Source organism: Callorhinus ursinus, unplaced genomic scaffold (genome assembly GCF_003265705.2).
Source record: "Callorhinus ursinus isolate GAN/ISIS: 27379988/994484 unplaced genomic scaffold, GSC_fseal_2.0 scaffold44, whole genome shotgun sequence".
NCBI lineage: Eukaryota > Metazoa > Chordata > Mammalia > Carnivora > Otariidae > Callorhinus > Callorhinus ursinus.
Genome location: NW_027397106.1, coordinates 5,453,403 through 5,465,342, shown reverse-complemented (window position 1 = coordinate 5,465,342; position 11,940 = coordinate 5,453,403). Strand labels below are relative to the sequence as shown.

Genomic DNA, 11,940 nt, shown 5'->3' with positions numbered 1-11,940 from the left:
ATGTTTTATCTTCTGTGCTTCTCCTTATTTCCTTATTTGTTTAGAGGGTGCCTCCATACTTAGAACAGAGCCACATATATAAACCAGACTTACCAGACTTCCCAAGAGTATTCATTTAGCACTATTTCTGGTGAACCTCGTATAAAAAGTCTGCCCATTCCCCAAGCAGTTGAGCCGGGGGTTCAAATATTTTGTTTTTGGAAAAAAAGCAAGGGAAAATTTTTATAGAGATGACCTCTCCCTTGACTTTCAGTCTATTCTAAATTGGGCTTTTGAGAGAATGTGACCAGTATCTCAAGAATATGAAACAGATTAAACCTGGTAGAAATTTCTTTCTGCACCCCACAGCTAAGTAAGCATGTCTCTCCTGGTCAAAATCCTGACTTCACAGAGGAATTGCTTTGACACTGTCAATTAAACTCACTTTTGTTCTCTCAGTATAGATCAGTCCTCTTCTTTCCCCTTCCTGTAAAATGTCAGGCTAACTCCTGCTCATCAGTGGGTTTTGGCTTTCTGGTCACTTCCTCTGAGACTTCCTTGACCTCCAGGGGAAGAAAGGGTGGCCCTGCTGAGTTCCCAGAACCTCATGGCTCCCCATCATAGCTCTGTAATACTATATTGTCACTGCTTATCTGTCTCCCATAGTAGACTCTGACATCCGTGAAAATGGGGCCACGGTTATCATTATGTTCATTTTGCATCCTCAGTACCTAATTAGTGCCTCAGATCAAGCAGCTGTTAGGTAGGAATTCAACACACGGAGGTGGGAGGGAAGGGTATTTCCGAGGGAGGAACTGACATGAACACATACATAGGTGTAGATCTGGGAGAGTGCCTAGGACCATGACTGGTTTGGCTGAAGCTTGAGGGGGACTGACAGGAGAGAGGAAAGCGTAGTTATGAGTATTGTGAATGTTAGTTTAAGGCAGTTGTCATCAGAAGATGAAATAGTTGCAAATGTTGAAATTTCTGGTGTATTGTGTATCGGATAAGTGCTTTGCATATTTTCATCAAAAACATGGAGCCATAGATCTGGCTCATTCCACTTGTGGAATATCACTTAATTGGCAAAACCAACCTACATGGCTAAACCCCTCAGTTAAACACTCATTTTCTGTCAGAAAAAGTTTAGCTTCATTTTCTAATTAAAAACACTATATTCTGGGGATGCCCAGGTGGTGTAGTTGGTTGAGCAAGACTCTTGGTTTCAGCTCAGGTTGTGATCTCAGGGTTGTGAGATCGAGTGCCACATCAGGCTCTGCACTCAGCATGGAGTCGGCTTGGGATTCTCTCTCCCTCTACTCCTCCCCCCTCTCTAAAATACATAAATAAATGGTACAAAAAGATTTTTAAAACACTATATTCCTACAAGTCTTCCACCACCTCACTTGTGACTTCTAATTCTAAGATAGCCATGGTCTGCAGTCCAGAGGCTTGCCTGTATTTGTCCAGGGAGTGAAATAAAGTGCTGCCCTGTTGGTGTTTCTTACTTGGCTCTCAAGAAATTCTCCCTCAAGGGGCGCCTGGGTGGCTCAGTTGGTTAAGCAACTGCCTTCTGCTCAGGTCATGATCCTGGAGTCCTGGGATCGAGTCCCACGTCGGGCTCCCTGCTCAGCAGGGAGTTTGCTTCTCCCTCTGACCCTCTTCCCTCTCGTGCTATCTCTCATTCTCTCTCTCTCAAATAAATAAATAAAATTGTTTTTTGAAAAAAAAGAAATTCGCCCTCAGGTATACTGCATTCTCAGATTATACCTTCATTTGGGGACAAAGCACAGTTCAGATGGCTCAGGGGTGCCTTTCTGCTGTGCAAGGCCAGAGCAATTGGGAAAGGGGAGGTAGAAAAAATAAATCAGCTCAATGCCAGCCATTCCTAGGCAGATCACTTTCAGGAGAGGGTACATTTTGTAGTTGGGAATCTGGAAATTGACCCTTAGTGTATACACTTGGCCCTATACTTGTGACCAGTATAGGAAAGATTTGATGGCTGATGGCTACATCTATCATATCTCTCTTATACTAATGCATTTGTGGAGGAGAGTCTTTCATAGACATAAATTGCTTGATAACACATCAGCACTGTGAGTGGCGGTATGAAGTGGAGAATTGAACATCTTGGCCCTCAAACAAGGCAGGGTTAGGAGCGCCAACTCTGAACTCCCGCAGAACTTAACTACTAATAGCCTACTGTTGACCAGAAGCCTTACTGATAACATAAAGCATTGATTGACACACATTTTGTATGTTATATGTATTATGTACTGTATTCTTACAATAAAGTTAGAGAAAAGAAAGTATTATTAAGAAAACCATAAGGAAGGGCAAATACATTTACAGTACTGAGACAAAATTCACATATAAGTGGACCTGTGCAGTTCAAACCCGTGTTATTCAAGGATCAACAAACCCCAGTTTGAAAGCTGTGTTTTAAAGAAGCTGGATTTTATCCTACAGACCAGTGGTCTCCAGAGTGGAGTATGCAAGGTACAGAGAGAAGATATTACAAATTCTATTTATACTTTTTTTATGTTGTCCTCTTAAACTTCCTATATTGGTAGATGCTTATAATTTATATAAGATAGAAGTACAGTTTTGTTTTGTTTTTTAAGATTTTATTAATTTATTTGACACAGAGAGACACAGCGAGAGAGGGAACACAAGCAGGGGGAGTGGAAGAGGGAGAAGCAGGCTTCTGCTGAGCAGGGAGCCCGATGCGGGCCTCGATCCCAGGACCCTGGGATCATGACCTGAGCCGGAGGCAGACGCCCAACGACTGAGCCACCGAGGTGCCCTGATAAGAGTACAGTTTTAAAATAAATTACATGTGTGTCTATTAGAGGATATGTAAGCATTAGTTTGCTGATAAGCACATGCAATCAAAAAAAAAATCTGAGGACCACATTTCAAGTACAGGGGAGAATCACTGAAGGTTTCTGAGTAAGGGGGTGAACACAGTGTAATCATTGACTGTAGGTGACAGCAAGGAACAGGACCAAGCACGGAGGCGGATGCACAGAAGTATCGCCCTTGCCTTCGCAGAGCTGGCAGCCTGGCTGACACAGGAAAAAACAAATAACAGGAGTGAATAATAATAGCGAATAGTGCATTGCTAATTAAAGGGAGGCCAATAAGGAAGAAATTTTAAAGAAGACAGAAAGACATTTGTTTTTTATTCTGTTTTTAAACATGCATTTCCTGCAGAAAGAACTGAACTTTCAGCAAGGCCCTAAATGGTGATGGCCTCGCCACACTATTTTTATTTCAAATTCCAAGCATTCTGTTTGGTCATGTTCCCTCTTCTCCATCCTTAACCACCAAATTGATGCTTTATTTCTGATTTGGGGGGCCATGTCCTTTAGTTCTTAGAAGAATAAACACCTAAAAATGTGAGAGTTTCTCATTAAGAAGGATTTATATCTGTAGTCCTTATCTTTCAGAAACCCTCAACAGTATCATGGTTAAAATGTCCAGGATAAAAGAAGTCAGAGAAGTAATTTCAGTAGCTTCCCTATTTTTAGAAATTTTACTATACCCAAAATTTCCCAGAGAGGGATTTTAAAAAGTTCCCAAAGAACATCATAATAAGGCATAATAATACCTTAGAATTGTGTATAATAGATCCAATCTCAAAGGATTTTCACGATCTTACCCTTGCATTCCCACCATCTATGTGTCCATTGAGTGTAAGGGCTATTGAAAGGTCAAGAGGCGTCCCAGACTCACAGTCTGTGCAGGAGCTCAGGTCTCCTGACAAACACTGTTGGAAAGAGCCCTGAAGTGTCCACCCAGACGCTTACTCAGATCCCACTGTCCTCACAATAACACCATCGGCATGATTTTAGCCATTGAGTAGAAGAGAGAACAAAAACTTGGAGAATAGAAGCACACTTGCCAAGTGCACAATTACTAAGTGGCAGAACTGGAATTCAGCCCAGGTCTGTCTTACCCAGAACCTGTTTCAGTGCCTGGGAGGCAACTGATCGTTTATGATGCGACAGTTTCAGTAGAGTGGTAGAGGTAGCAGACGGATTACGCAGTGTTTAGTCACTTCTTATTCATCAAATATTTGTTGAGGAGGGTGGGACTTCCAGTTATGGCAGAGTGAAGGGGTAGGCAAATAAATCCTCTTCCCTTTGTTTTTTAAGATTATTTATTTATTTATTTATTCATTCATTCATTCATTCATTCATTCATTCAACAGATAGAGACACAGCGAGAGAGGGAACACAAGCAGGGGGAGTGGGAGAAGAAGCAGCAGGCTTCCTGCGGAGCAGGGAGCCTGATGTGGGGCTCGATCCCAGGACCCTGGGATCATGACATGAGCCGAAAGCAGATGCTTAAGGACTGAGCCACCCAGGCGCCCCGCAAATCCTCTTCCCTTAAAAAGCCATTACAAAGCTGGAAAAGATGGATGAAAACAACTATTTTTAGCACTCTGGAGATAGATCAAAGGTATATAACAATATGAGGAGTGCTTTTGCTTGAACAACTGCTAAAATTCAGTACTAACAGTGGGAATCTGTGGCACCCTCACCGGGGGATGTTCCCATTTTCCAGCCCTCTGCCCAGCCCAGTCACCTGGAGATCTTGCCAAGGTGGGAAGATGCTGTAGGACCGGCAGCTTTGCTGCCACAGCCAAAGAGGGCTCACTTGATTTGGATCAGGAGCAGGCCAATGGGTCTACTACCCTGAAGTTACAGTGGTGGTGGGGCGAGTTCATTCTTCGATGGTATTGCACACATTTACAGCTGAGAACAGAAGGTCCAAGATCATCACATACTCCTAGCTGACCTTGAGGATTCATGCATGGAGGAACTGTGAAAGGGCCCAATGGAAAATAAAAGTAAAAACCTGAACTTTGAATGGGCTCCCCTAACGGCCCCCCCCAACAAATTCATTATCAGAGGACGGAAGCCTTATTGGTTTGAGGTGTTTGAGCATAATTTCCATCCCATGATCGGCTGACCATGGGGCTAATTAGACACAGATGTGACCCCTATGAAGCCAGACCAAAAAAAAAAAAAAAAAAGAAAAAAGCTGAGATAGGAGCAGCCACACACTTCAGAGAGATATATTTCATACGTTTAACCTAGGCAAATTACTAAATGCATGACACAAAAGACAGCCTTGAGAGAGAAAATCGGGATCCAGAGTTGCTACAATATATTATTTTAAAAATTCCAGTTTTCAATAAAATATGCAAAGAGATAGGAAAGTATGACTCATTCTCTGGAAAAGTAAAAGTCAATAGAAATTATTTCTAAGTGTCCCCAGGAGTTGGATTTAGCAGGCAAAGACATCAAAGCAGTTATTATAAGTATGTTCAAAGAACTAAAAGAAATCATGTTTAAAGAATCAAAAGAAGTGGGGCACCTGGGTGGCTCAGTCGTTAAGCGTCTGCCTTCGGCTCAGGTCATGATTGGGATCGAGTCCTGCATGAGGCTCCTTGCTCAGCGGAGAGCCTGCTTCTCCCTCTCCCTCTGCCTGCCTGCCACTCCCCGGCTTGTGCTCTCTCTCTCTCTATCTCTCTCTCTGTGTCAGAGAAAGAAAGAAAGAAAGAATTTTTTTTTAAAGATTTTATTTATTTATTTGACAGAAAGAGACACAGCGAGAGAGGGAACACGGCAGGGGGAGTGGGAGAGGGAGAAGCAGGCTTCCCGCTGAGCAGGGAGCCCAATGTGGGGCTCGATCCCAGGACCCTGGGATCATGACCTGAGCCGAAGGCAGACGCTTAATGACTGAGCCACTCAGGTGCCCAGTATTAAGAATTTTTTAAATGGCAGCTCGACCCCCGCCGAGGCCCAGACCGCAGCAGAATCCTCTGGCTGCCGCTTGGTGAAAAATGGTCTCCGTGATGGTTTCTACCATGCTCTCTGGCCTAGTGTTTTGGCTGACATTTGGATGGACTCCAATATCTGCGTATAGCTCGAGGAGCCCTGACCGGGTCTCGGAAACAGATATCCAGAGACTGCTCCATGGCGTTATGGAGCAGTTGGGCATTGCCAGACCGCGGGTAGAGTATCCAGCACACCAGGCCATGAATCTTGTGGGCCCACAGAGCATCGAAGGTGGAGCCCATGAAGGTCTTCAGCACTTGGGTCCTTTTGGCAACATCCCAAACATTGTGGCAGAGTTGACTGGTGACAACATTCCTAAGGACTTTAGTGAAGATCAGGGCTACCCGGACCCTCCAAATCCCTGTCCGGCTGGAAAAACAGATGACGGATGTCTAGAGAACACCCCCGACACAGCAGAGTTCAGTCGAGAATTCCAGTTGCACCAGCACCTCTTTGATCCAGAACATGACTATCCAGGCTTGGGCAAGTGGAACAAGAAACTCCTTTATGAGAAGATGAAGGGAGGACAGACACGAAGGCGGAGGAGTGTCAATCCGTATCTACAAGGACAGAGACTGGACAATGTGGTTGCCAAGAAGTCGGTCCCCCATTTTTCAGATGAGGATAAGGACCCAGAATAAAGTGAAGAACCCACATCACCCGTTAGGCCTCAGTACTGCTTATGCGCACGTGTGATTAGAGCCCCTGTGAATGGCAGCATGTTTCTAATTTAGACGAGTACGGATGAAAAGCAGCTGTATTTTAATACTGCATTGTCCTTCACACTGACAGCTCTGCTCTCTACTACTTTTTTCTTTTTAAATGTGGATCTGCGATGAACATTAAAATTAAAGTGTATATATCAGCAACAGCAAAAAGCAAGACTATGAATGAAGTGTCCTCAGATATCTTGCAGTTTAAAATGGTGTTTCGGGCTGCACTCTTTTGGCAAAGTCTGTAAAAAGCTGGCATTTGATTTTGATTATGTAGTTCACCCAGCCCTTGGGCGTTGTTACACATCAGTAAAGAAGATTTTACTCAAGAGGAGGAACGGACACATTTCACTTGGCTACATCTTAATAAATGTGTATGCAAGCAAAAAAAAAAAAAAAAAGAATTTTTTAAATGTAATTTCTAGAGAGAAAATAAGCAATAACTGAAATAAAAAATTTACTAGAAGGTCTCAAAAGCAGATTCAAGATGGCAGAAGAAAAGAATCAGTGAACTAGAGAGAGATTCACAGAAATTATCCACTGAAGAATAAAAAGAATAAAAATTGAAGAAAAATGAACACAGCCTCAGAGACTTGTGAGACAACATCTTACATACCAACATATGTGTGATGGGGGGTGCCTGGGTGGTGCAGTCAGTTAATGTCCAACTCTTGGTTTTGGCTCGGGTCATGATCTCAGGGTCATGAGACTGAGCCCTACCTGGGCTCAGCCCTCAGCAGGGAGTCTGCTTAAGACTCACTCCCCCCGGGGCACTTGGGTGGCTCAGACTTTCCCTCTCCCTCTGCCCCTCCCCCTCACATGTACACACTCTCTCTCTCTCCCAAATAAATCTTTAAAACAACAACAACAACAAAAACAACATATGTGTAAAGGGAGAAGAGAGAAAGAGTCAGGAAAATTTTGAAGAAATAATGTCCTCAAACTTGGCAAATTTGATGAAAAACATTAATTTACATATCCAAGTAGCTCCACAAACCCAATTAGGGTAACTACAAAGAGATCCACACCTAAATACAAGATACAAACTGTTGAAAGCCAACAACAAAAAGAAAATCTTTAAAAGCATCAAGAAAAAACCACCATCATGTATAATGGAGCATCCATCTATCTATCTGTCATCTATCTATCTATCTATCTATCTATCTATCTATCTATCTATCATCTATTTATAGATATATCTATATGCCAAAAATATATATGGCTAATTTCTCACTTGAAACAATGGAGGCTGGAAGGCAGTGGAATTGCATATTCAAAGTGTGAAGAAAAAAACTATCATCCAAGAATTCTATATCTGACAAAAATTCCCAGATAAAGACATCTGAGGGAGTCTGTCTGTCTCTAGTAGAGCTGCCCTACAAGAAATGCTACGGGGGGTCCTTCAGGCTGATAGGAAAGGACACCAGATGGTAACTCAAATCCACAGAAGGAAATAAAAAGCACTGGAAATGGTAAATTTGTGGGTTAGTATAGAGACTCTCTCTATATATTTTCTTATTTCTTCCCAAAATTTCTTTAAAGGATATAAAATTGTATAAGGCAATAATTATAACACTATATTGATGGGTTATAACATATGCATGTGATATATATGACAATGAACAATATATAATATAAATATAATATTAATTGTTATAAAGATATATGTGAGATATATAATAATAGCACAAAGGAGGGGAAGAGAGAGTTATATTGGGAACATTTCTATATTTTACTGAAATTAAGTTAGTATTAATCTGAAATAGATAAGGGCGCCTGGGTGGCTCAGTTGGTTAAGCGACTGCCTTCGGCTCAGGTCATGATCCTGGAGTCCCGGGATCAAGTCCCGCATCGGGCTCCCTGCTCAGCAGGGAGTCTGCTTCTCCCTCTGACCCCCCCTGCTCTCATGCTCTCTCTCTCTATCTCATTCTCTCTCTCAAATAAATAAATAAAATCTTTTAAAAAATCTGAAATAGATAATATTAAGATGTATATTATAATCCCTATAGTAACCATAAGAAAATAACTAAAAAAATATTTTAAAAATCTACATAAGAATTAAGTGGCACACTGGGCGCCTGGGTGGCTCAGATGGTTAAGCGTCTGCCTTCGGCTCAGGTCATGATCCCAGAGTCCTGGGATCGAGTCCCGCATCAGGCTCCCTGCTCTGCGGGGAGCCTGCTTCTCCCTCTGCCTCTCTCCCTCTCTCTCTCTCTCTGACTCTCATGAATAAATAAATAAAACATTAAAAAAAAAACTGGGGGAAATTACCCTAAAAAAATCTTAAAAAAAAAAAAAAAGAATTAAGTGGCACACTAAAAATATTTATTTAACACAAAAAGTGGCAAGTCAAGGAGGAAAAGAGACATATACCAAAATAGTAAATATAAGTCAAGTCACATCAATAATGTAATTAATTGTGAAAGGTCTAAACCTCTCAGTCAAAAGCAGAAATTGGCAGACTGGATAAAAAACTAAAATCCAAACATAAGATGTCTACAAGAGACACCTTAGATTCTAAGACATCAATAGATTAAAAGTTAAAGGGGGGCGCCTGGGTGGCTCAGTCATTAAGCATCTGCCTTTTTTTTAAAAAAGATTTTATTTTATTTATGCAACAGAGAGAACGTGAGAGAGGGAACACAAGCAGGGGGAGTAGGAGAGGGAGAAGCAGGCTTACCGAGGAGCAGGGAGCCCGATATGGGGCTCGATGTGGGGCTTGATCCCAGAACCCTGGGATCATGACCTGAGCCGAAGGCAGACACTTAACAACTGAGCCATCCAGGCACCCAAGCGTCTGCCTTTCGCTCAGGTCATGGTCCCAGGGTCCTGGGATTGAGCCCCACATCGGGCTCCCTGCTCCTCGGTAAGCCTGCTTCTCCCTCTCCCACTCCCCCTGCTTGTGTTCCCTCTCTTGCTGTGTCTTTCTCTCTGTCAAATAAATAAAATCTTAAAAAAAAAAAAAGATTAAAAGTAAAAGGATGAAAAAAGATTTTACTAGGATAGAGTAACTAAAGGTGAACCAGAATGACTATAATAAAATCAGACAAAATAGACTTAAGTCAAAAAAAAAATGCTACTAGAGACAAAGAGGGATGTTTAATAATGATTAAGAGATCAATTCATCAAGAAGATATAATAATTATACATATGTACATAACAGATCTGCAAAATACATGAAAGAAAAACAGGAGACTTCAATACCCCACTCTCAATTATGGACGGAACAACTACATAGAAAATCAGGATCTAGGAGACTTGAACAGCACTATCAACGAACTTGGCCTAACTGTCATCTATGGAACTCTGATTAACAACTGCAGAGAATAGACATCCTTTTGAAGCACACATGGAACATTCTCCAGAATAGATCATATGTTAGGACATAAAATAAGTGTTCAATAAATTTAAAGTGATTCAAATTTTAAAAATTCACATCATGCAAACTATGTTCTCTGACTACAGTAGAATTAAATTAGAAATCAACAACAGAGAGAGCGCCTGGGTGGCTCAGTCAGTTAAGCATCTGCCTTCAACTCAGGTCATGATCCCAGGGTCCTGGGATAGAGCCCCACATTGGACTCCCTCCTTGACGGGAGGCCTGCTTCTCCCTCCTACACTCCCCCTGCTTGTGTTCCTGCTCTTGCTGTCTCTCTTTCTGTCAAATAAATAAATGAAATAAAAAAAAATATGGGAAATCCCAAAATATTTGGAAATTAAGCAGATTTCTAAATAGTCCATGGGTTGAAGAAGATACCACCAGGGAAACTTAAAAATATTTTCAACTGAGTAAAAGTGAAAACACAACATACGAAAATTTATGGAATGCAGCTAAGAAATGCTTTGAGGAAGACCTACGTCAGAAAAGAAGAAAGTTTCAAATCCAAAACCTAAGCTTCTACCTTAAGAAAGTAAAAAATTAAGAACAAAAAAAAGAAAGTAAAATATAAGAGGAGCAGCTAAACCCAAGGCAAGCAGAAAAGGGGAAATAAAGGTTAGAGCAGAAATCAATAAAATAAAAAACAGGAAAAACAATACAGAAAATCAATGAGCCAAATGTTGGTTCTTTGAAAAGAGCTACAAACTTTTAGGTAGATTTACCAAGGAAAAAGGGAGAGAGGAGACACAAATTACCAATATCTGGAATAAAAAACATCAGTGTCTACCCTTTAAGAATTAAAATATTGTAAGGGTATATTATGAACAACTATGTAGCAAAAAGACAATTTAAAGGAAATGGAAAAATTCCTAGGAAGACAAAAATTACCAGTACCAATTCAAAAGAAAGAGAAAATCTGAGTAAGACTTATATCAAGTAAAAAAATGATTTAATATTCCAAAATTTTTCCACAAGGAAGAGCCCAGTCCCAGATGGTTTCACTTGTGAATCCTACTAAGTGTTAAAAAAAGAAATAATACCAATACTTGACAATTTCAGAAAACAGAGTAAGGAATACTTCCTAGTTCATTTTATAAGGCTAGTATTATCCTGATACCAAAGCCAAAGACTATAAGAAAAGAAAACTACACTTCAGTATACTTTATGAATATTGATGTAAAAATCCTCAACAAAATATTAGCAAACTGAATCCAGCAACATATGAAAAGGATTATGTACCATTGCCAAATAGGACTTATCCCAGGAACTCACTGTTGGTGGAAAATCCTAAAATCAATTAATGTAATACATCATATTAATAGGATAAAGGACAAAACCCACATGATCATCTTAATACATGAAGAAAAAATATTTGACAAAATCCAACCCATTCATGATTAAAAACTCTCACAAACTAAGAATAGAAGGGAACTTCCTCAACCTGATAAAGGCCATCTACCAAAAACCCACAGTTAGGGGCGCCTGGGTGGCTCAGTTGTTAAGCGTCTGCCTTCTGCTCAGGTCATGATCCCAGGGTCCTGGGATTGAGCCCCGCATTGGGCTCCCTGCTCTGCGGGAGGCCTGCTTCTCCCTCTCCCACTCCCCCTGCTGTGTGTTCCCTCTCTCGCTGTGTCTCTCTCTATCAAATAAATAAATAAAATCTTTAAAACAAACAAACAAAAAGATCCACAGTTAACATCCTGTGTCCATCAGCTGATACATGGCTAAACAAAATATGTTATAATCATATAGTGGAATATTGTTCAGCAATAAGAAAGAATGTAATACTGATACATCTGCAACATGGATTAACCTCAAATACATGCTAAGGGAAAGAAGCCAGATGCAAAAGACTACATATATGATTCTATTGATATGAAATGTCCAGAAAAGGAAAATTTATAGAGATGGAAAACAGATCAGTGGTTACATTGGATAGAGAGCAAACTTGACTGGGCTGTATGTCCCTGATGGGCTGGCAGTTGATGAAGGAAATGATGGCATCCATCACAGA

The 11,940-nt window shown here is 41.0% G+C and overlaps 1 protein-coding gene across 1 annotated transcript; it reads left to right on the top strand.

The window, feature by feature from the left end:
• The first annotated feature begins 5,782 nt into the window (after positions 1-5,782).
• Positions 5,783-6,942, top strand: LOC112832646 (neuroendocrine protein 7B2). The gene has a single exon (XM_025883391.2). It carries the CDS (start codon positions 5,840-5,842, stop codon positions 6,473-6,475), a length of 636 nt encoding a protein of 211 aa, XP_025739176.1. The 5' UTR covers positions 5,783-5,839; the 3' UTR covers positions 6,476-6,942.
• The last annotated feature ends 4,998 nt before the right edge of the window (positions 6,943-11,940 follow it).